Source organism: Cannabis sativa, chromosome 2 (genome assembly GCF_029168945.1).
Source record: "Cannabis sativa cultivar Pink pepper isolate KNU-18-1 chromosome 2, ASM2916894v1, whole genome shotgun sequence".
Lineage (NCBI taxonomy): Eukaryota > Viridiplantae > Streptophyta > Magnoliopsida > Rosales > Cannabaceae > Cannabis > Cannabis sativa.
The window spans coordinates 7,498,112-7,524,098 of record NC_083602.1 but is presented as its reverse complement, the minus strand read 5'-3'; the positions used below and the strand labels follow the sequence as shown (position 1 = coordinate 7,524,098).

At 34.4% G+C, this 25,987-nt stretch overlaps 2 protein-coding genes across 2 annotated transcripts; both read right to left on the bottom strand.

Moving 5' to 3' along the window:
* Nucleotides 1-6,588: 6,588 nt before the first annotated feature.
* Nucleotides 6,589-11,166, bottom strand: LOC115721354 (uncharacterized). Its single transcript, XM_030650634.2, has 6 exons — nucleotides 10,845-11,166; nucleotides 9,519-9,715; nucleotides 8,308-8,388; nucleotides 7,332-7,562; nucleotides 7,069-7,146; nucleotides 6,589-6,998 (listed from the first exon to the last, which is right to left on the bottom strand). Exons 1-6 carry the CDS (start codon nucleotides 10,957-10,959, stop codon nucleotides 6,762-6,764), a joined length of 939 nt encoding a protein of 312 aa, XP_030506494.2. The 5' UTR covers nucleotides 10,960-11,166; the 3' UTR covers nucleotides 6,589-6,761.
* A 1,249-nt stretch (nucleotides 11,167-12,415) lies between these two features.
* Nucleotides 12,416-14,882, bottom strand: LOC115721112 (uncharacterized). The gene is made up of 3 exons (XM_030650357.2): nucleotides 14,404-14,882; nucleotides 13,428-13,755; nucleotides 12,416-12,891 (listed from the first exon to the last, which is right to left on the bottom strand). The coding sequence occupies exons 1-3, from the start codon at nucleotides 14,549-14,551 to the stop codon at nucleotides 12,678-12,680; spliced, it is 690 nt and encodes a 229-aa protein (XP_030506217.1). The 5' UTR covers nucleotides 14,552-14,882; the 3' UTR covers nucleotides 12,416-12,677.
* Nucleotides 14,883-25,987: the final 11,105 nt, after the last annotated feature.

Sequence of the window (25,987 nt, the reverse complement as noted above, 5' to 3'; positions counted from 1 at the left end):
GAATTGTGGTGGATATTGCTTGTAGCCCCCTCGACCATAGTTTGCTAGATTGGCTTCAAAAGTAGGATCCGACTCCATGGAAGCCATATTAGCACTCAAATCACCTTCTCGATCCGTTTTCTCAATTCTGGACTCGGATGCCAATAGAAGAGCTTCGATCTCTGCTACTGAATATTGCTCAAGTCTGGTGTTAGTGGATATGACAAAAGTGTCATATTCACTTGGTAAGCCTTTGAAGATCGCACGAACATGATCCCGTGGAGAAAGAGTGTCACCAACAGAAGCAAGAAGATCCACGGTTTCTTTGACTTTGAGCAGATAGTCATTAAGGGATAAAGAACCTTTCTTGAGATTTTGTAGCCTCGTCTGAAACTCAAGAATTTTAGCAGAGACCTGCAAGGTGAAGTACTTTTCAAGAGTAGACCATATCTGACTAGCAGATTCACATCCTACCATTCGAGTAAGAAGACTCGGAGTCATTGAAGACAAGAGCCATGACACCAACAGCTGATCTTGAGCTTCCCAATCAAGATAAGCTGGATTGAAGCGTTTCCTGGTTCGATCTTCATCAGTGAGGTACATCAATGGAGGGTCGGACCCTGTGATGAAATGTTGAAGGCGATTCCCTCGTATGGCAGCTAAGACTTGCTGTTTCCAAAGCAAGAAGTTGTGATCATTCAGCTTGATCGAAAGGCTATGATTGAAGTAAATCGGGGTTGCATCATCAGGATCTTTCCTTCTAGGACGTTGAAGACTCTGTGTCTGATTGGAGGATTCTTGTTCTGCAGCACGTTGAGATCTCCAGCAGTAACTCTTTTCTCATTGCCAGTAACGACATTGGCCATTAATGGCGGAAACTCAAGCTCTGATACCATGTTAACTTTCCTAGACATTGCAACAGAACAAAGAAACAAAAGAGAGAGAAAGAAAGAGAAAGAATCAAACAGAGAAAGAAAGGGAAAGAGTGAATTGTATTCTATTGACAAAGAGTACCAGATGAGCTTATATACATGTTACAACAGAAAGAGAAGGAGAAGAGAATCAGTTAGAGTCATAACAAACTGTAACAAACTAACTGAAGTACTAACTACCATCTCTAACTGTATTAACTGAATTGGTACCCTTAACAAAGATCAACTACTTAGTACATTTTCACAAAAATTTTGTTTGCAAACCAGTTTAAAAATCTGAAAAACAAAATGGAACTACGAAAGATTTATAGTCCATCTTGACGAGGAAGTATTAACATAATTGGTTGATTAGGAGATTAGATAAATCTGTTACTAACGGTAATAGTTTTTAGTTACTAATTTGTTACCATTTACTGTAGCTTTTCTTTACTGTATAAATAATCATTGCAATTCATTATACAAATCAATATACTGAGTATTCTCTTTCTACTCTTCTCTATCATTTTACTGATAAAAAGCATTAATTCACTATTATTTTAAGTTTAAGCTAGGACCTTCTAGCGTGGGTTATAATAAGAAATGATCAAAAGAGATCCAAATCAAAAAAAAAGTGAGTTTTGTGTCGGTTTAGTTGGAAGTAAACGACAATCTTTTATGATATAATGTATGTATATAAATAATTTAAAAAGAAAAAGGAAATTATTATATGTGGTTCTTCTACACTTATATATTCTTTAGAGTTGTTTTTGGATTAATTTATTAATTTATATGACATTGGAAAGTTAGATTTTTGAGTGTCAACAAATAAATAATGGCAGATTCTTTCTTAGTCTCACCTTATTATTCCCTTTCAAAACGGAAAAAATAATGAGCAAAAATAAAGGTCACTTTCATGGTAACTTTATAATATATAATTAAGCTTTACAGGTGCAACCTTGGCTCCGATCCATAGAAATTAGAAATATAAAATTCAAAATTTAAATTAGTTCATGACTCTAGATTCCAATATTATTTAAGTAAAACAATTATATTTTAATCGATTTGAGGAACTTGTTAATTTCAGTACTAGGTAGCATATATTGTAATAATTATATATTACACTACATTATTTTTTATAGATCAACATTTATTTGCCAAATTTTTATAAGTCCACCAAAAAAAAATAATTGTTTGACTGTGTTTTTAGTTTTTAATTTTTAAAATTGCGTTTTACAAGATGAGAATAGAAAATAATTTATTGTCATTTTAAAAATTTAATGGTATTTGGTTCATATTTTTTAAAACTACTTTTAGATTTTTTTTTTACAAATAAAAAAATCAATATTCTACATCATACCATGACATGAACTCATCCTACCCCGGACCCAAATCCAGACCCAAACCCAGACTTCGGACCCCAGTCCGAACTCGAACCTAGACCCCGATCCGAACCTAGACTGCAGACCCCAAACCCGGACTCGAACCCCGACCTGGACCTAGACCCCTGAGCAGGACCCAAACTCAAATCTCGAACCCCGAACCCCAAACTTAGATTGGGACCCCGAACCCCAACCCGGACCCTTGACCCGAACCCAGACCCGAACTCGGACCCAAACACCAGATCTCGAACCCCGAGTTTGGGTCGAGGTTCAAGTCCTGTTCTGGGGTCTAGGTCCAGGGTCCGAGTCCGAATTCGGGTCAGGGTCTGAGTTTGGGTCAGGATACGGGGTACGAGTTCAGGTCCGAGTTCAGGTTCGGGTCCAAGTCTGGGGTCTGGGTCCAAGTTCGAGGTCCGGGTGTAGGTGAGGGTTGGGGTCCGCATTGAGGTCCGGGTCAGGGTCTAGGTCCAGGTTAGGGTTTGGGTCGGGGTCCTGGTCCATGGTCCAGGTCCGGGTCTAAGGTCCAAATCTAGGTACGGGTCAGGGTCTAGGTTTAGGTCCGTGTCTAGGTCTGGGGTTCGGATCTAAGTTCGCGTTCGGGATCGGGGTCAGCGGTTTAGGTCCGGGTCAGCATCTGAGGTCCTAGTTTGGGTTCAGATTCGGGTTCGAGTTCGAGTTCGAGTTCGGGTCTGCGTGTAAGGTCTGCGTCTAGGTCAGGTTCCATGTACGGCATCCAATTTTGGGCCTGGGTCAGGGTCAGGGTCAGGGGTCTACGTCCGATTCTGGGTTCGGGTTCCAGGTCGAGGTCAGGAGTCCGCGTTCGGGTCCAGGGTCTGGGGTCGGGGTTATGGCTCTAGGGTCGGGGTCAGGGAGCTGGGTCCGAGTCGACATCCAAGGTCCAGATCTGGGTTGGCATCCAGGGTCCGAGACCGGGTCCGGGTCAAGGTTTGGGTTCGGGTCCGTGCTTTAGGTCCGGGGTCCGGGTCTGGGTTTGGGGCCTGAATCTGGGGCTCGGGTTTGGGCTTGGGGTTGGGGTCCGGGTCTGGGTTCGAGTCCAAGTCCGAGTCTGGGTCCAATATTGGATCTGAGGTCCAGGATCTGCGTCCGGGTTTGGGGGTCCAAGTTTGGGTTTGAGTCCAGGTCCAAGTCCGGCATTCAAGTTCGGGTCTGGGTCTGGGTCCGGGGTCCAGGTCCGAGCCGAGTCCAGGTCCGAATTTGGGTCTAGGGTCCAAGTATGTGAGCAAAAATATAAAATATAATATGTTAGACAAAAAAATATTTTTGAAAACAGAAAATAACATTTTGATATTTTTTATTTTCTAATTTTTCAAAATTTAGTCTAACAACTCTTGTTAGTTTTTAAAAATTATTTTTTATTTTTAAAAACTGAAAATAATTTTTATATTATGAAGCTAAAAAGCTTTTAATTTCTTTAACGTTCGCATTCCATTTGTTAGATTTGTACTAGCCAGTAGTAAGATCGATACAAGTCACTTGGTCATATAACATATTTGTCTTCTTATTCCATTTCTGAATTGTATATATTATTACTAATAATAAATAAAGACACCAATGCATGCATATGTTTATTTTTTTGTCCTCTTATTCTTAATAAAATAAATTAAATTGAGTACTAATGCTTGTATTAATAGCATTGCTCATAAAATTAATACCTTTTTTTTTTTCTCTTAATATGCATGATTCCATTTTAACATATTTTCTTCTTCGTTTACAATTATATATAAACTGCAAAAATTTAGCTTTTATATTTGGAAAAATTTATGTTTAGGTGGAGATTTAGAAAGAAACAGAACTCCTCTCCTTGGATCCTTTTTCATAATATTATAATATTAAGGCCATATTTACACAAATGAAAAGAAATGTCATCATATAGTAACTCCTTTTACTTTGACTTAAAAGTGACTTTAGATTAGTATTGGCCTTTTTGCTGAAAGACAACTGTATATATATAATAGCAGAATTCATTATATATGTATTGGTTTAGGCTGGAAAGAAAGATAGATGGATCTATCGTTAAAAAGGAATTAATAGAAAGGAACGTACAGAATTGACCATTAATATGACATATTTATTTATAATTTGTATGAAGAAAAAGAAAAAGTAAAAAAGAAATTAGGAAACACATGTGACTAAGATCGAAACAAATCTGAAACAGCTTTATTTTATTTGGCTTCTACTCTTTAAATGGATTCATGTATTGTCAACTACTGAAAAAACAGCCAAATAACCAAACAACATTATTATTATTATTACCATGTGTCTTTACGTACGTTATGCCTCCTATCCTATACACCTCTACCAATTTTTTCTTTTCTTTTTTCCTTTTCATTAAATATATGTGAAAATACAGAGCTCTAATTACTTTATTCTCTTACCAGAAAAGAATTATGACCAGCGGTAAATGCATTGTCTTACAACAATTTACACGTACTATTTTTGTTAGGAAATCAAACTAGAAATAATTGCTGCAAATAATTTAATAAAAATAAAGGTGAAAAAAAAAGCAATTTAATATAAATATGATAGTTGATCAAATATTAGTGAACTATGTATACTTGTGTTTGGGAGCTCTCAAATGTGGAATGTTAAGGTAATTAAAGATCATACCAAAATGGTAAAAGTTGATACCCCAAATGGCACGACCAAAAATAATGATGAACACCTTATTATTACAACATCATTGAAGCCATTACAAGTATGAATGATGTCTTTGAGGACAAACCTCAAAGAGGAATCAAAAGGAACATAATTACTAAGCTTAAGCACCACTCTTTGGCAATCGAACTCAATGTTGATGTTATCAAATCCTAGTTGACGATATTAATTAATTGAGCCATAACTTGACGAAAATAACTCTATTTTGATTTTAGACTTAAAACTTCCTTGCATCTTCTAGAGCTAATATGCTCTTTGAGTTTTTAGGGTCTCAATTTTGCACAAATATACTAATAATAATTTTAAAAAGAAAAATGATAGCATTAGATATTAGATTTGATGATAGGCCCTAAATTTTAGTGCCAATCCATAAACTAACAATATAAATTAAAACTTCACCTTAAACACACCCTAAAATAAAACAGTACTTATATTTTATGATTATGTTAAAGAGTCTCACATTGTTAATTTATAAAAATATAACACCATGTATAAGATCTATAAACTACACTTCTCATGTCAATTGATTTTGAGATGAAACCTCATGCATTTTACAATACTTTCACCTTCTGAATTCTCACCTTCTAGTATCAATTTAGTTTTAGTATTGTTTTAATGTGTATTTTAGAAGTGGTTTATAAATCTTGATCATCACTACCAAATATTTAAAGATGAAATAAACACGAGAAAATCACTATGAATGTTGTTAACTCATGCAAGTAAGATGATTATTATATTTTAGGTGATACTTCACATAAACGAGATTCTAGAATTTCGCTTGGAGCAAAAACTTTTATGCTAATCCATTTTAGAAATCCAATGGTGACTTGGTGAAAAGCCAAAAAAAAAAATAATAAGACTTTGTGTGGATTTCACTTATCTAAGCAAAACTAATTCTAAGAAAAGCTTCCCATTCATGACATAACTCAGTTTTATGGAGTTCTATTTTGGGTATAACCAAATGTAAGGATATTTGTAAGAAATGAATTCACAAGGAACACACATTTTGATAAAAATATATGAAATAAAAATAAAAACATATTATCACTAGCAAACAAAAAGATTTGATGAACACCATTCTCTCTTCAGATTCCTCAGTTCTCAGTAGTTCCACCAGGTGGTGTGGTGTATGTGCGTACAAAGAAAGTGAACTAGTGCCATTAAATTTGGGTGCGTTTGGTAACACTTTTTTAATTAGTTTTTTGTTTTTAAAAGTAAAAAAGTAAAAATATTTTTTTGAAATCATGTTCTATAATACTGTTTTTACTTTTCAATTTTTTAATTAAGAATCTAAATTTTAAAAACAAAAAAAAATCACTTTTAACATTTTTTTAAACAGTATTTTTCTTAATTAATATTTTGGACTCCGACCCCAACTTAAACCTTGGGACCCGGACTCTGGCACCGGCCCCAGTCCTACACTCGGACTACGGCCCCGGCCCCAAACCCGGACCTGGACCTAACTTAAATAAAATAGAAATTAAAAATAAAATTGAAAGTTATAGAACACACTTTTGTTTTCTGTTTTTAAAATTGTAAAATAAAAGTGGTTATAGAACACATTTTTATTTTTTAAAAACAGAAATTTTACTTTTGTTTTTTGTTTTTAAAATTAAAAAACAAAAGTGTTACCAAACGCCCCCTTTGTTAACCAAATTCACTAATTAATGTTAAATTAAGGGAGATGTATTGTTAGTAACTCTAATGTTACTCTAATCGTAGCAAAAAACTCTCCACCAAGAGGTAATATATGCACATTTGAGCTAAAATATACAGCATGCTCATCTTCACCTAGGAATATTTGTAACCATATTTATCAAGTGTGGGAAGAACTTCGAGTAACTCTTCTACGGTTTGAACTTGGGATTGTAGGTTGAGAGGCACTCGATTCAGCTGCATCATCAGTTTGTAGCCTCTTTCTTTTGGGTGCAGGAGGTGGCTGACTCCTCTGACTCTGCAATTCTACAGTTGGCTTCTCGTCTTCCTCAACAGCTTCGGCTTTGGGTCCTTTATGCTGCCATTGTGTGCCACAACCAGAACAAACTCTTGCACCCTGAAATTTAAGCAATTTATGATTTTAGAAATTTTCTTTTAGCGATGGAAATGTGCATCAAGATTGATACCTTGTGCTTGGAAAACATTTTCTTCAAACAGTACTGATGAATTCGAACACTGCACGCTTCATTCTGGCAGAGTTCCGCCTGTCAAAAGTAGCCAAGAGTTAGATTCAACATCACATACAAACCACAGAGAGAATCACAGACAACCAATGCTCTTGCTGCATTTATCGTCATGCATGTCCAGTATAATGACAAAAACAAAAGACGAATTAATAATGGAAAAGAAAAACTCTTGTCCATTCCACGGAAAGAAACATAGGTACAACCTTCACTCCAGCTTCATTGCAAACTTCACATAAAGGAACCTCATTATTATGGAACCAACTTCGTAGATCAAGGAAAGATCTGATACCAAGTCCAATGTTACCATCTGGGGTACGATACAGCCACTGGTCACGCAGAAGTTCTTGAAGAGCAGTTTCTTTTTGACTCAATGAGAAATTTTTCAGTGCAGGGTAATAACCATCTTGTGATAGTGAACCTGTCCCAGTTTGAGCCTAATATAGAAACACAAATTATCAAATTGCATATAACAATGAATAAGATTGACCAATACAAATATTGCATATAATAAAATAAAATTCAGAAATGGAACCCTATAGATAGTTTAAAGTCATATATGTAGCTGTCAAGAAAAGTAGACAAAACATCACACCTGACAATTTACATGTTTTAACTATCTTATTTTATGAAAGCCATGAGAATAACTCATAGCTATGGTGTTATTCTAAATGATTAGTATTTTCATACACACGTTCTTATACTGCTGAGTTGCAATAAGCTTCAGGTCACCTGAGACATCAAGGAGAATACATCAAAGAAAATAAGATACATAACCACTATTTGAATTTCCTTCTTCAGGTAAACTCGGTGCTGCTATCGGCTCCCCTTCTTTACCCCAAAAAAAGGGGTTCCATGTTTTCTTCTTTTAAATTTTTGGCCCTAGCAAGTTCAATCGAGAGAACTTCTCGTGGCCCCAAGGTTTTTCAATCTACGGGGATTCAAACCTTGGAACAAATGCCTATCAGAACTTTCTAACACTCCTTACCGCTAAACCACCCATTGGGGTTAAAAAAGGAGCCCTATTTTGTAAAAGAAGAAATGTCAAATATGATCAAAGTGGCATCAACAAATTTTTTCGCAGTACTGTTTGCATAGAATACATTAATTATTAATGCAACAAGGAGGGCATTTACACAGCAAACCAAAATAAATAAATAAAGAAGCCACCAGCAAGCAAACCTGAGTCTCCAATCGCAAATTAAGAGCTTCAATGTTGGATATGCTACCGTCAACTGGACCATTTTGAACAATTGCCTCTATCTGATATTCCACAAGAAGAAAATACATAAGTATTCAAAGATTGATCATAAGGATAGTATATAATATAATTTATATTTCATTTTTTTTTAGAAAAAAAAAAAAAAACTTTACATGTACAAAAAAAATTATAAAAAATTTCCTAGCAGAAATGAGGATGTCTGGAGACTAAGATGATAAAGGAAGACAATAGCAAAATTTATTCAATTGTACAACCATCGTTTGCTCTTGCATAACCTGGGATAGTATTTTTGCTTCAATGCTTTGGTTCTAAGTTAAAGAATACTGGGATGAAATTATCATTCATGCTGCTATAAAAATATTAGAGAGTTGAATTGATAAATCACATTGATTACTAGTAAGACTGCTTAATGAAGAGCATATAAATTGCATTATCCTTCAGATGTTGTCCAAATGACAGTGGGTTTTGTGTACTGTGTACAATTTTGGATGACTATAATATATCTTGTAACGACCATAGACATGTTGATGACTCACAACTTCACAAGTGAGCAATTCTTGCAGAACTGGAGAGAATCTTGGGAGAAGATTACCCGTGGAAATCTTGATTTACAGTACTTTCTATCAACCCAACATAATCAATTCATCAATTCTACCTTAGTTAAATCCTAATCTTTCATTCATAAGGTGGTCATCCTCATGTAACCGGCAATCACAGCCGGAAACCAAATCAATATCATACAACAGGAACCACTTTACGAATTTTATGCCTAAGTTATAGTAAGATGACAACTGCAAATTCTTGCTAATATAGGGGCACAGTTGTATTCCTTCCAGTAAAAGTTAGACTGGTTTCAATAATGATTTTCTATTATCCTAATATTTTATGTACGTGTTGAGGCTTATGCATCGCCTTAAGCAAACACACCACAAATCGCGAATTGGACTTTTCAAACATTGGTTCCAGCACCCTATATTTATTAAAAAAAATGTCAGGAGCCAAGGGATGTCATGGATACTATCATAACATTGCTCTGGACTCTGGAGAAATAAGTTTTCACACAATAAAGTTTATAATTATGGTCTTACTCTTACGTTTTCTAACAAGAAAAATATCCCCAGAACAAAACAGGTTGGGGTACAAAGTAAGGAAATAGCATAGAGATACTCACAATAGCTTTGTAGAAAGCAATCTGAGGATGTGAATATCTTGTTCCTAACTTGGACTGTTCATCAGAGACATTATTGATTACTCCATAGTAAATTTCACCATCATATTGATGTCTGCAAGCCCGCAACTCAAGCTGGGCATAAGAGAGTGCCTTGTTTATCTTCAAAAGATAATCATCAAATAGCTGTTGATGACTGCCTGTGTCGTATTGCAAATGTGTCAAAACCACAAAAGGATATTGTATCTAAAACACGAGAAATGAAAACAAAAGGCTAAATTCTCCTGAAGTATTTTGGACAGTGTAAAACCTTGTTTGAGTAATTATTAAATTGAAAAAGAAAAATTCAACCCTAAGTAAACTACCACTAGGCTCTGTGAATTCATTGCAAGTGTGCAGGGCAATTCAAATAAATGAATTCGCAACAACCAAAAACTCAAATAGTTCCATACAATGCATAAAACCAATAGGAAAAATGTTTGACCAAAAAAACCGCTTGACAAGTAGTAAAAAAACACAACACTATCAGAGAATTCAAGAACAGAAAACAGCATATTCAAGACTCATGATAAATGTTAGAGAAGTGAATCCACTTCGGCATGGTGTCGTTTGGTTGGAGGTAATGAAATGAAATGGAAAGGAAATCATTTTTATTTTATTTTTTTGTTTGGTTGTATTTTAAAGTATTCATTCCAATGAAATAATTTATCATTTTCTATTTTAAAATGAAAGGAACCATTCCAATGCAAGATGTTCTATTTATTAATTTTTTTATGCATTTTAAATTTAATTCCATTCCTTTTCTATTACTATTACTATTCGCATTTCATAGGTAATCTACTAACGAATTCTTACTCATTTGCTTCCAACACATTTTGAGCCTCTGAACAATTTGTACCAAAAGTTGTCATTCATCCCCATAATTGCAACTACCAAAATACTTTTACCAAAATAAGAAGGAAAAGAAAAAAAGGGGAAACACCTTTAAAATTTTACTCAAATAAAATGCATATGAAACACAATACTCAATAGGGTTTCGTACTAATTGTCCGGTTGATTAGAAATATCACATTTGGAGTACGATTTTAAACCCTATGTTACCAATCCAAAAATCACTGTTCAATAAATCATCACCACTAATCTTATTACCATAAACAGTAAAAATCCGACCTTGCTCAAATGGGTAGCTGAGTATCTTTTAAGTGTGTGAGATATGATGGAGTAGAGGATTAAACTATGGTCCTAAAAACTATAATCATATTATTTTGGCACCAAAATTGAGCGAAAGGAAATAAATAGAGAAAGTGGGAGTTTGATAAGATGAAAGACCTGTGGTTTTGCCGGTTAGGCCCTTGAAGATACGATGGAAGTCGTCCCGCTTGAGAGGACCACGTGAAAGCAAAGCTTGAATCAGCGTCTGATGCTTCCAGTTCAACTCCGTCATCTTAGATGGTTCTTCGGAACCCTAATTTTTGTTGTTGTAGGCTTGTAGAGTAGTTGTAAAGTTGTAGGAATTTGGAGATATTTCTGGGTTAGGGGGAAGTGAGTAATGGGGTTTACCATTGAGTTGGCGGGAACCAGTATGAAAGAAAAAGGGACTATAATAGAACCATACTTCATCAGGACCGGCCCCTATATTGGAAATCCCATTTAATCGAGAAATTTAGAGAGACTATAATATTATTATTATTTGTAAAATTTTAAAATTTACGAAAATTCTATAATACACTCATGTATTTTTATTTATTTTAGCATCTGAAATATTTTTTAGTCAAATTTTATCTCATACTCATGTACGTTATATCTATTTAAGACATTCTACAAAATTTTAAGAAATTTAGAAAAATTTAACACGCCGAAAATAAGATTCAGAAAGTGTATTGCACACGTGACTATTTTATTTTATACGCGTGTGAAATAAATTGTTTAAACATTACTTTCTATATTGTAAATTATTCTGAATTTCTCAAAGTTTTGTAAGATATCTTAAATAACTATAATGTAAACGGATACGAGAAAAAATTAGATTAATTTTTTTTATAAAAAATTCAATCCAATCTAATTGAATTATATGTTTAATAAGAAAACATTTTTAAAAAAATAAAAAAACAATAAGAAATCAATTTTTTAAACTCTATTATTGTGTAAGAAAATAAAAATTACTTGTTGTCATTGGTAGTTTCATACCTTACGAGGTTTCAAAAATTCTCCCCTTCCTCAATATAAAAAAAAAAAAAAAAAAAAAAGAAAAAACTAATTAAGATTTTTGCCCCTAAATTTTGACATGTATTAAATTATGCCCCTGAACTATTAAGATTGTTGGATGTAAAGACTTTTGTCTAATTTCATTCAATTTTACTATTTCGGTGATTGTTTATGTACTAATACATACTACTCAAATTTTGATATCTACCAAATCATGCTCTTTAAACTTTGACATATACTAAATCATACTCCTTGAACTTTCATCCATGTTAAACCATTTTACTAAAATTGGACAAAATCCTTAAATCCAACAATCTCAATAGTTCATGGAACATTTTTAACGACCTTAAAAATTCAGAGAATATAATTTAGTACATTCAAAATTTAAGAGTCAAAAATTCTAATTATCTTAAAAAAAAAAATTGAGCTGAAATGGACCATAAAGAAGAGGCTTAGGACCATATTAGGGGACCAAACTTTTTCTGCTCAATGCTATAATCATTCCCTTGAAACATATTAGGGGACATAAAACCCGAGATTATCTAAAATATAATAAACAGATGCCCTGTTTAGTATTTACACAAATATTCTAAATTACATGAGCATATATTAACTCTTACTTTGGGACATGTGGATTCTACTTGCAAAAGCTCTATCCACCACACCATGTATTTTAAGCTCCATTCATGAGAAAATTAGGTAACAATCTTCATGAATTTTTGTAACACTAATGTAGAAAAAGAAAAGTTACAGAAGTTACATTTTTAGTACTCCTCTTGGTATAAGACTATAACCACTCTGCAAGCTATGTTCAGCTACAGCAGATATAGTAAATTGAACAAAACAAATTCTCAATTGATCATTGTAGCACATCAAACATGTTACAAACAGTTCTACGCTGATACGTATTGAAAACCGCTTTCTACAAGTAAACACTTGCAGGACCAATCCAAATATTCAAAGACCGATTATTTTTCTATGCAATTTCTCTCCAGTAGAACCACTGTCATGATGGTGATGATCATGATCATGGAAAAGGAGTGTCAAGATTCCTACTAAACATAGCACCGAACCTACAAGAAGTTTGTCATATCGCTCCACCCAGTGAAACTTGATCTGGCTCGCACCATAGAATGACAGAGCAACCAGAGAAGTCATCACGGCTATGGTGCTGCATTTATCAATTATGAGAATTAAACAATAGATTCACCCAGATTTGAATATTTCATCAGGTGTAAGTAAATTCCATAAAGTTGTTTTAGTGGCCATGATAATATGATATATGGATGAGCTTCATTGTAAAAAGAAATAGACAGATCACAGATACGCTTGACAGTTTGATGAACAGAGATATATACATTTAGATTGTAGGGAACACGAGACAAAAATTGGAAGGAAATTCATAATGTACACTAAATGCTTTCAAGAATTGCCAAGAATTATATTTCTCATGATATTACGGGCTTGAAAAACCGAGGATGGTATAACGTTAGAGCTTTCTATAGTTATTTAAATCATGTATGACAAATTTTCTACAAATTGATAAATATGAATGACTGATAAATGATTCCTTTTGTGAAGAACAAAAATAGTCAGATTAGAGCATAATCTTAGATATTCATGAAATTACTATCATTTTGGCCCTAATTTCCAGAATTCCTTTAACAAAGTCAATGGATAATCAGTCAAAAGTGGAAGTTACAATACCTGAATAGCAGTACTATGATAGCAAGAACCATCATGGAAGACGAATTTCCAACGGCAAGAAACACTGGAAGTGTAGTTGCACAAGGAGACAGCGCCGGCACAAGAACTAGACCAGCAACGGCCATTTTTTCCATGGGTTGGTTATGAGAGTGACTGTGACCACCCTTTCCCATTAAAAACAACAGAACATAACTACCACCAAGAACTATAAGCAAAAGGGAAGCAAGTTTGTGTACTGTTTCTTCACCAGCAATGGTGTTTGCCATGGTTACTGCTGTTATACCAAGAATTGAAGTAGATATTACGTGCAACACAGCACCGAATGCAGCTGCAAACAAAATTATAAGTAAAGATAAGTGCAAAAGTAATATAACTATAAAATGCTTCCAATCTGAAAAAGGAAGAAAATGATCTCATCTTCTAATTAAAATATATACTCGCAAATATTAATTAACAACCCAAACAACCCATTAGCCTAAATCTTTTTGTTTTGGAAGAGATTATATGTTATGAAAAGAATAATTACAAATGGTCCAGCTTGAGTGAATTCAAACCAATGCAGGACAATTAAACAGGCAACTGAGCCAGAAGCAACACAAGAAAACAAAATATAACGCGCTAATGGAGTCAGAACTTCACATCATCACAATAAAAGAAAGAAAATAAGTTAAAAGAATAGATGACACATCCATAAACTATAGCCTCTAAAAACTTAAACTGTGGATACAAAAACCACATGTAATGTACTTGCTTCATAAAAGTTAGCGAAAGATAAATGAAAGACAGAAACATGAGTAATGAAGGCGAAAAGTTAAAGAAAACTTTCCATATATGAAGCAGTAAACTTGAACATTACTAACAATTGAATCAATACCCATAAACCGTGAAATGCTTACAACGTATTCGTGAAAATGCTTATAAGAACAAGTACATTAAAATTGATAGCATAGATCTGGAAGTAAAAGAAAGAACGTACTAACGAGAAGAGTGCGGGAAAGAGTCCATTTCTGAGCACGGCCGACAATGGAGAAAGGGAGCCAATGCGTGGGAATGAAGGAATGCAGAAGCGATACCGTTGCGATTCCTCCGATGGTGGACAGATCTTCGGCGGTGAAACTTTCCATTGAATTCCAAGATCCAAAAAGGATACGAGGAATTGGGCGTTAGAGAATTGAAATTTGAGTATTGATTTTCAAATTGTAGGGATTTGGAATGAGAAATTGGATTAACTAGCTTACTACACTATATTCGATTTGAAGTTGCAAATCAAATATTAGTTAATTAAGTTTTAGGGGAAAATTTATGGATTGGAGATGAGTTAAAAATAAATAAATAAAACAAAAAATCAAGTTTACTCATACTAGAAGAAGATAAATCATTACTATCCGCAACTTTACCTAACATTAATGCGAAACTTGTTTTCCTAAAAGTATATTATTTGTAAGCATATCCTTAAATTATATAAATTTTTGCAATTTCATCCTCAAATTATATTTTCACAAAGGGAAATTTGAATTTCTATCCATATTTTATACTCAAATTAATTCTCTAAACATATACTTATAACTATTGAAAAAATAGGATTACTTTTCCCTAAACCCTAAAATACCCCTCTCATTATTCTCAACCATCTCTCTCTCTTCCTCCTTTCTCTCTCAAATCAAACCCAAAACCAACCCAAAAATCAATCCAAGTCGAGCCATTAAAACCCGAAAATCAATTCGAACCCTCACCATTCAAACCCCAACACACCACCGCGCCATCACCCCCTCACCACCGCGTACGACCCGACCCAGGCCCCTCTCCACCGCGTACGACACAAGGACCCAGCCCCCCTCACCACATCGTACGACCCGACCCAACCCCGTCACCACCGCGTACGGCACAAGGACCCACAGAACCACTCCGATCGAGACCCGCACGGTACCGGCCACGCACGGCGAGCACAAAGACCAATTTTTTTGGGTTTTAAGGTCGGGTCCGATGGGCCCGATGATGGGCCCGACCTTAAAACCCAAAAAAAATTAGTATTGGGCCCATCAAACGGGCATCGGTCCCATCGGACCCGACTTCAAAACCCCAAAAAATGCCCCATCGGACGGGCATCGGGCCCCATCGGACCTAACCCCTTGAAAGCCCAGAAAAATTAAAAAAAAAAATCAGAGAGAAAGGGTTTGAGTTTTTGAGAGGGGTATTTTTGGGGTTTTGGAAAAGTGGTCATATATTTTCAATGTAGAAAAGTATTAGTTTAGAGAAAAAATATTAGGTATATGTAAGTATAAAAATTCAAATTTCCTTTCACAAATTAGTTTTAGAATTTTATTCTTTTGGTATTTTTTTTTTTTTTTGAATGAATGAATGATATTTATTAGGGAAATTTGATTTTCTATACTTAAAAAACCTTAATATTTTATTCTTAAACTAATACATTTCAAACTAAAAAAAAATATGATATTTTTATTTAAAATTCAAAAATATCCCTCATAACTCAACCCCATCTCTCTCTCTCTCTGCTCGTCTACAACCCAAACCGAACCCAACCCAAACCCCCCCTCACCACCGTCCACAACGCAAACCCCCCTTCACCACCGTCCACAACGCCGGCCCCCTCCCAAACCAAAATCGATCTCCTACCGCCGGCCCCCTTTTTTTGTGATTTTTTTTGTGTGATATATGTTTTGGAGTATTGATAGGTATTGATTTTAAGGTTATAATGTATAATGTATGTGTTTATGTGTGCACCGTGAGTTTTGTTAGATTTAGGTTCGATTTTAGGTTCAGATTTGGAATTTGGGAAAATTGTAGTTTGGGGAAGACGATGGCCCGATGGGGTTCGATGGGGGGGTCTGATGGGGTCCGATGGGGGGTCCGATGCTTGCGAGTTGGGAAAAAAATTGGGTTGGGGTCCGATGGGGTCCGATGAGCACCCCGATGGGGGTCCGATGCTTGCGAGTTGGGAAAAAATTGGGTTGGGGTCCGATAGGGCCCGATGGAGTCCGATGGGTCAGATGGGAGGTCCGATGGGGCCCAATGGGGGGGTCTGATGCATATACGGGTTGCTAAAAAATGGAGCTGAGTTATGAGAAGGGTATTTTTGGGTTTTAGATAAAAGTGTCATATATTTTTTAGTTTGAAATGTATTGGTTTAAGAATAAAATATTAAAATTTTTTAAGTATAAAAAATCAAATTTCCCATTTATTATTAGGTCAACGCAAAAAACAAAAACAAGTGAAAGGACTTGCATAAATGTCGGTAACCTCGAACTTACATAAATGTTATGAGCAATAATATTCGAAGAGCGAGTATAAAATAAAAAGTTAGACATATTAATGTTTCTACAAATTAAACTAATATCATTCAAAATTGAACCATAAGTTGTCATACAAAAATCCTTTTTAGTCAAAAGCTTCACAACAACTTGACAATCTAATTCAACCTCAATATTATGGTAACCCAGCCGATAACACAATTGAAGTACAACTAAAATAGTCATCGCTTTCACTATCTGTGGAGAAAGTAGCCCCACTGTCGGACAAGTCACCGAAGCAACACACCTGCCTTCGCGATCTCTAATAACGACCCTATTGCATGTTAAAATATTACATATATGATAGTATTAAAATATAAAGTTAATAAATTTTAAATAATATTTTCATGAAATTAATACAATATATTATTATGTTGAAATATTTTATTTAAGTTTAATTTTATTTTTATTTTTAAATAATAATTAATATTTATGTCATAATGGAAAAAAAATAAAAAGTTAAGAAAATACTATTAAAAGAATTACAAATTAATTGATTTTAAATAAATATTTTCATTAAAATTATTGTGATATATTTTATGTTGAAAATATTTTGTTTGTGTTTGATTGAGAAAACAATAATTGTGAAAGAAAGAAAAGAAAGAAAAAAGGGCCAACATGCAAAATGGTCCTAAATCCAACAATTAAGTTAATAAATGTCCATTTTTTAAAAAAATTAAGAAAATCTCCATTCTGTTAAAAGTTTGAAAATGAAATTACAATTATAATCTTGAATAATTAAGTGTTTGGTATAGTTATTTTGCACAATAGTATATCGTTTTTATGTGCAATAATATATTAAAAAAATTTGAAAGGTAGTATATATATATATATTGAAATAACTGAAATGTAGTATATTAGTTTAAGATTGTAGTATATTATTTTAATGTGCTATGGTACATAATGAACGAAAGACGGAAATTAAAAAAAGTAGAATATTAGTTTAAGTTTGAGGTATAGTTATATTTCACTAGGAAATATTGTCTTTATATTCATTAGTATATCATGAAAGAAAGAAAAAGAAAAAAAACATGTGGAATATTCAATTAAGTTTTTGGTATATATATATATAGGACACTTCTATGGTAGAGACACTTGTTTTGTCCTTATGGGTAGTGACATTTTATTGTACCTTGATTATTGATCCAATGGTGATAAGAGGTTGGAGAATATGATAGTAAAGATAGAGTTTAGTACATGCTAACATATCTCCCTAGTATTTTAATAATTATTATTTTATGTTATTTTTAATAAATAATATTATTTTTACTTAATTTACACAACTTCTTTTTTTTCAGATTTTTTTACTTAATATTTTTTTATAAAAAATTCTCATCTCTCTCTCCATATTTATGCTTTATTATTCTTCTATTAACGAGAAATGTTTATTAATTATACTACAAGTCTATTTTAAAAAAAAAAAATAAAAGTATATTTCATTTATTCCTGTTCACTCACATTAAACTCATTTCTAACCACAAAATTAAGAAACTCACAAATTTATTTTTATTTCGGTGTTTTTAAATATTTTGTTAACCAACAAGTTAGAAAACAAAATAATTAAATGTTCTAGTAATAAGAGCTAATCAAAATTAAAATTATTAATTTTATTTTTAAGTAATCGAGTTATTTTTTTTAGTATCTACTTATCCTTTTATTTGTTAATAAATTTAAAAAAAAAACAAAAATATATCCTATAAAAGGTTATATATTAAAATATTATTATATATAAGAAAAATTACAGCATAAATCTTCTAAAATTTATTTTTGATGCAGATAAGTTTCCAACCTTAAAAATTGACAGTAATAGTCCCCAAGGTCACGTTTTTTGTAAGTCTATCACTCTTTTTTCTAACGGATCCGTCAGATGCTAATAATTTATCACATGTTAATTTTTATTAATCCAAATCATAATTTTAATTAAAAATAATTAAAAAAAAACTAAAAAAAAAAATACTTTAAAATCATAAATTTTTTTTTATTATTCTCTTCTTCGTCTTCTCACCCAGCCAGTGCCACATCCCGATCCTCATTGATCTACTGCTACCAACACCAAGGAGTGGATTCTTCTCCAACTTAACGTACTCCCTAATACTCTCACTTTTCAATTTCAACATTCATAATCATCTCTTTTTCTTGGATTTAGGATTTTTTGCTTGTTTGTTTCTGTTTTCATTCCCAAGACATTTCTCTTGGTCTAACGCAGCTCGCCTCCGCCGAAAGACGAAGCTCATGGTCTGTGTTAGACCTCGACTGCTACAGCTCATAATTTGTGTTTGAACTCGACAAGCACTCAGCTCTGGCAAGGCTTTACCATGAGTCGTCTCTTGAACCACGAAGAAGAAGAAGATAAGAGAGGGAGGGGACTTCTAGTAGTGCCGCTAGGGTCAGGGGACTCTCTGGTTTTGGATTTAACAGACAAGGAGGTTCATGGTGGCCTCCAATTTTAACGGTGAGGCTTCATTGGCGATGGAAGAAGATCCCAACCTCGACACGGTCAAGGAAAGGGAGAACGAGAGGGAGATATTTGGGGCTTAGGGGATGAGGGTTGGGTGGGGGTGTGTCTGGGGGAATGGGGATATGACCGTGGGAATGGGGGTGGGGAATAGGGTTATCAGTGCACTAGATTTACACTGACATTATAATCAGCGAAGAAGTTTACTTACACAATGATATGTGGAATGACCTTTCTAGGACATTAGCAAAGTATACTAGTATCAAATGTATTTCACTACTATGACTAGCGCTCCCACTCAATTGTACTACCATGTTCTCAAGATGTAAGTATTGGGCCAATCAATTTGGTCAGCTTTAACGAACAAGTCAAAGAACAAATATGATACATTTAAGCCAAAACCTAATCATCTCAGGATTAAAATCTTTTGATCTAAGATCAACTAAGTAATATTGACTTAGAAAAGACATAATGGTAAGTTTATGATATCTTTTCCACTGTCAATATCAGTCCAGCCCGATGTATAGCTAATACATTCGATACTAGTATACTTTGCTAATGCCTTGAAAATGACATTCCACATATCATTGTGTAAGTAAACTTCATCGCTGATTATCACATCAGTGTAAATCCAGTGCACTGATAAATCATGGGACTAAATACTTTGAAGCATATAATCATAATTATTTTCCATTGTGTAGACAATACTATAATCATGAATAACTATATGTATGGGATTTAATCGAATTTATATATTAAATATATAATCATGAAAATAATCATGTGAACCATGCAACATAAATAATTTTTGATCTTTTATTAATTAGTAAATATGATTATATTGAAATATGTTTAATTTAAGGCATAAAATCCCAACAGGGTCCCAGGTCCGGGGCTTGAATTATTTTTTTTAATATATTGAAACCGGGTCGGATCGAATTTGAAAAAAAAATTAGGTGGGGCGAAGCGAATTTGATCCAAGATCCAATAAGTATCCAAATATTTTGGATAAAAAATTATCCATCGAATCGGAGCTTTGACCCGATCCAACTAAATGGATCTTTTTGACATGCATACTCGCAGTCACTTTCTGCAGAGCACACTGCTCAATAAAATGTTCATAACTCACTTAATTTTTATCCAAATTATGTGGTTCATGTGACATATGAAAGCTCTTTTCAAAACAGATCTAAGTGTGTCTCACACGCTTGCCACGATTTTGGCATTTCATGCCTCAAAATTGAGTCGCGAGCTCGTGTAGGATTTTCTAACAAATTTAGTGCGATTTTTCTATTATTTTATTATAATTTAATAGGATCTTATTCCCTATAAAAGGATAGCTCCCCTAGCTTGAATTCACAACTTTTCATTCTCTCTACAATATCAGAGCTTCTCTCTTTAGACTTTCTCACTCTAGAAATTGTGAAGAGAAGCTAGACTTAGTTATTTTGTCCCTAGTTCTCTTGTAAGGCAATTTGTTTTACGATAATAAAAGTTCGAAGTAGAAGTAGCTCCATTACCATCACAATATAGGAAGTGAGCTACTATAAATTGTGGAGTTCTCTCTTTAGTTATTATTTTTTTTTCTGTTTGTCGCTATCACTTATCATATACGGAGCTGACCATTTTTTAACGTCAACAATGTATATTCTATCATTATTAATTTTTTATGAGTTGTAATCCATCAATAACTCATGTTTATTTATCATGTTATTATTCCTAGTTCTTACTCTCTTCTTCTTATTTATTTATATACTTTTTTATTTATTATATATATTAATCTTGTTATTGTATAAATTTAATGTGCTTTAAAGTTAGTTGTTATTGTAACAAAATTAATTAGTTGTTTTATTTTAATTTAGGTAAAATTATAAAGCTAATGGAGGAAAAAAATGGGAAAAATCTGTATTTTTTTTCTTTTTTTTTTTACATTCCCGACAGTTTAAAACCGTCGCCTATAACAGGGTATAGGCGACGGTTTTAAACCGTGCCCTATACTATAGGCGACGATTTTAAACCGTCGCCTATAGTATAAGGCACGGTTATAAACCGCCGGGAAACCCACATTAGCGACGGTTTTGAACCGTCGCCTATTATGCCTATTTTACGACGGTCGTATAGGCGACGGTTATAGAAACTGACGAGAATACTTTAAACGACTATTTAAAAACGTCAGGAAAACCTATTTTTGTAGTAGTGATAGTTTTTGTTCAAATTTTCTTTGTAAATTGTAACTCAATGTCATAACTTTTGTTAGTCATCTGAAGCTAGAATAAAAACTTAAAAAGGGCGAGTAAGATCCAACTATTAATAATTTCTCATAAAATAAATATTTTATTTTTCATAAAGACTTTAATATATACTATACTTGATATCTATGCTCTTTTTTTTTTCTTTTTAATAAATTACCCAATTATTCAATTGCAGGATTTATGAGCATCGATAATAATAAGAGCTGTAAATATCTTTTATATTAGCAAAAGGTCGCAAAAATTGTATAAATATTACAGAATTTAGTTGACAATACTATTTACCTTAATTTTGAAGAATTTCGTAGTTGTTCATAATATTATAAAAATTATTTTGAAAGATTTTATGGTTATTTTTAATTTTTTTCACTGAGTGAGCAGCAAAGGCTTAATAGATATAACTATAGGTTAAATGTTCAATTGAAAAAACATTCGAAAACATGTCCTAAATTGAAAAAATAAATAAGAAAATGTAAAAATAAAAATAAAAGTCTATAATTATAAAACTATAAGTTTTTGCTGAAAATTAATGTTATTTGTAAAATTTTCTTTTCATTTCTTTTTTTTTCCTATGATAATATGTGATTTTGGTTTTTGTGTTTCTTTATTTTTTTTATTAGTAAATAAAAAAATGTAAAAATAATTATTCAATTAATCTTTCTACATGATTACTTAAAATTAATTTTAATTTTTATTACAAAATGCAAATTATACACAATGTTAATATAAAATCTAGCATTTCTTTCAAAATATAAATTTATATATTTATATATACTTAAGCCACTTGTCATATGAGGCGTGTGGAAGTTTTTCTTATTCTTCTGACTTTTGCTACTTTTAAAGTTTCTTTAACATTACTAATTATTGTGCATTTTACTTAAATACATTACACTACATGATAACTAATTTATACCTTCAAAAGTCATCAATATCTATGGTTAAAAAGATGTTCCTATAGTATAAGGACAAAAGTAGAGTGGGTACTATAGAAATTTTCTATATATATATATATATTTTCCACTATACTGCGAATAGAAGCTTATCAAAAGAAGGTGACTAAGTACTTTAACTCTAAAGTCAAAAATAGAAAATTTACTATTGGCGATATGGTCTTAAGAAGAGTCTTCCCAGCCACCCAAGAACTCGGAGTGGGGGTACTTGGGCCAAATTGGGAAGGGCCATATGAAATTGAGGATGAGATCGGCTCCGGAACCTATAAGCTAAAAAGGATGGACGGAACCATCGTGTCAAGGGCTTGGAACGCCGATCATCTCCGGAAGTATTACTAATAGTCCAAATATGTAAACTTAGGCCTTGTTAAAAGAATTTGTACCGTAAAAGTGTATGCAACCTCTAAATTTCAAATAAAACTGAGTGCCTTAAAAACAAAGTTTTCATGCCACTCAGGGGGGTACTAAGGCATACCACACGGATAGATGTAAAACAGGCCAAAAGTTAAAACAAAGTCAAACAGAATATGTATCAAAGTGAACATATATATTTAAAATATCCTGACCTAAAGGGCAGGTCCAAAAAGAAAAAATATATAACATGCCAAGGGCCTGGGGACGGGCCGCAATAACTGTCTCCCCTTAAAAGATAATTTAAATTGTCTTAAAGGAAAGAAGAAAGACTGTAAATAAAAAAGAGATATATGGTTATAATGTTGAAATGGGTTGGACTCCGCGGCCTAATCGATGCGAGGAGGAAGACGAGGGCCCCGACGCGCTTCTAGTAAAGCATCAAGCCTTTTCTTCTTCTCTCGAAACTTAGCAAGAGCCTCTTCAGGCTTGGGATAGAAGTCAAGTTTAATACTCTGTCCATTTGATTGCCAGGCCATGTAGACGTCGTCATCAAAGCGCTTGGCGCAATGCTTGTAGGAGACGGGGGTCAGGAGCTCATCTCTTTTGGCCTTTTTCAAGGCCTGGTCTCTGAAGTCCCTCAGCTCCTTCACCTCCACGGTCAGGTTGGCCGTAGACTGCAAGTCTGCCTGGTGCAACTCCTCTAAGGACTTCACCTTGGCGGCCATCTCGTCCATAGCTTCCCTGGCCTCCCGAAGCTCGCGTCTGGCCCTGGCTGCGGCCTCGCCCTCCACCTTCATCGCCTCCTGGTGCCTCGCCTCTACCTCAGCCTCCCTCTGCTTGGCCTCATCTCGGATCTTCGCCTCCGCAAGGGCTTCCCTCCGTTGAGCCTCCTCCTGAAATGCCCGCCTTTCGGCAGAAAAGTCCCGTAGGATCCTCACGGCCTCGTCTATGCCCCCGAATTCAGACATGACGAAGCCATGGTCAATTAAAGTCTTGGAAAGGCGGCTAGTCTCGGCAGTAATCTAAAAAAAGAAACAAAAGTTAGATCAGATGCCTTAAACAAAATATCAAAGGAGGGTGGCAGAGCTGATATCTTGGACCTGGTAAACAGAGTTCAGAGAGGCGCAAGCAGCATATCTTTTAGGCGGGAATTGAGTCAGGTGAGAGACGAACTGGCTGGTCATCTCTGAGGCAAAGGGAGCCAAGGTGGGCCCGACGAAACGGTTGAACCAGTCCGTCAGTGGATCCATGTTCAGGTCCCACGGATTCCGGAAGGCATCCTCGTGAAGAGTGTTCTTCTGCTCCTCCCGCAGAATCTTCTTCAAGGCCTCCACCTCAGCATGCCCCCGACTGTACTCGTCAAGGGCGTAGTTGTGCTTGGCCACTCGGAGATTCTGCCTCTCCTCATCTGCGGGAACTGGGGTCAACACTATGCCGTGCGGCACAGTGTATTCCTCCGCCTCGGAAGGAATCCCGGAGTCATTGCTCGGCGCTGGAGTGTCCCCCCTCTGGGTCCACTTGGAAGGTTCTGCCTCCACCATCTTGCCCTTTCGCTTACGCTCAAGGGCAGCCGCGTCCGCCACCTCGCCTTCCTCAACTTCCTCCTTCTCGTCTATCAAGACGATTGCGCCTGAAGGGGCATTGGAGGAGGACCTCCCAGGGGTGACCGACTGGGAGGGAGCCAGAGGAAGAGAGGCATCGGGACTGTAGGCCTCAGCAAGAGTGGCCAAGAGATCTTCCATATGCCTGGCTGCTGCAACAAAGAAAAAAGCTAAGTGTTAGGATACTCATGAGAAAGGCGTACACTTAGCAAAAAAGCAATAAAACTAGTCTTACCCTGACTCTCTAATGCAGCCCTAGCAAAGTCTCGAATCATAACGCTGGCTTCATCATCCCCGAGAAAGCTGTCCGAGGGAAGAAACCAGCTGGAAGATAAGTGGGCTGAATGGTCTAAGGGAATAGGCGCCAGAGGTCCAGAATCCATTTTGGATCGACCTGAAAAATGGCCTAAACGGGAAAAATAATACTCATTGGCGTGATTCCCCCACCGGGTAGAAGGCATTCTAAACCTACGAAGGCGCCCATCGAACCCTACAGGTCTAAGGTGGGTATACTCTTGGACGGGAGGAACATAATGTATTATTAAAGGAGACTTACCTGAACCCGAAGTGCTGGCATCGGGAGCACCAGTATTGGGGACCGGGACCACAGGCTTGGGCCTGGGGGTCCTCCGCTCCGGCGGAGCTTCCAGGCGAAGAGTCCTCCCGGTAGCCGCCTGGGCCTTGATGTAGGCCAGCTCCTGTTCCAAAAAATCATTTAATAGTATATTAGTATAAGTTTATGGTATATTTATATTGGTTTAAGGTATATCGTTTGTATGTGATATGTATATCGTGAAGGATAGAAAGGAAAAAAAAACTATTAAATATTAATTTAAGTATGAGGTATAGTTATATTTGACTGAGGTATGTTGATTTTATGTTCATTGGTATTTCATGAAGGAAAGAGCAAGAAAAGAAAACTTGTGGAATATTAAATTAATTTTTTTGTATAATTTTTTTTTCACTATGCTGGTGGTATATTAATTTTGACTATGGTATATCTGCTTATGATTGTGGTATAAGTTTTTGTATATTTGTGATATATGTATATTGGTTTAAGGTATATTGTTTGTATATCATACGATATATTAATAAAAAAACTAATTATATGATTAAATAATATATTAGATAGCAACAACAAGAGCAAAATCTAAAAGAATAAAACATATAATACTTTTTATATAATGAAAAAATAGTTGACAAAAATTCAGTAGAGGACTTTGATTTATTGTTTTTCATAATTTATATTAAAAGAATAAAACATATAATACTTTTTATATAATGAAGGGTATTTTAGGTATTAAAAAGTAAAAAAGGACATTTGCTTTATTATTTTAAAAAATGGACATTAACTATTTATAAAGTTAAAAATAGGGTAATTTACTTACATTTTTTAAAAAAAATGGCAAAAATGTGGCCCAAACACATGAAATTGTGACATTTTTGAAATATGTTTCTCGTTAATAAATTGTTAATAAATATATTGTAATTAAGTACTACAAAGTATATAAAATTGTAAATTTTTCTTTTTTTACGTATAATATTTTTTTGGGTGAATTATTTTATTATTATTATTATTAGAAAATTATTATTTGACACTTTAGAGATATGACATTTAATAATTAGTTAGCAGTTTACTATAG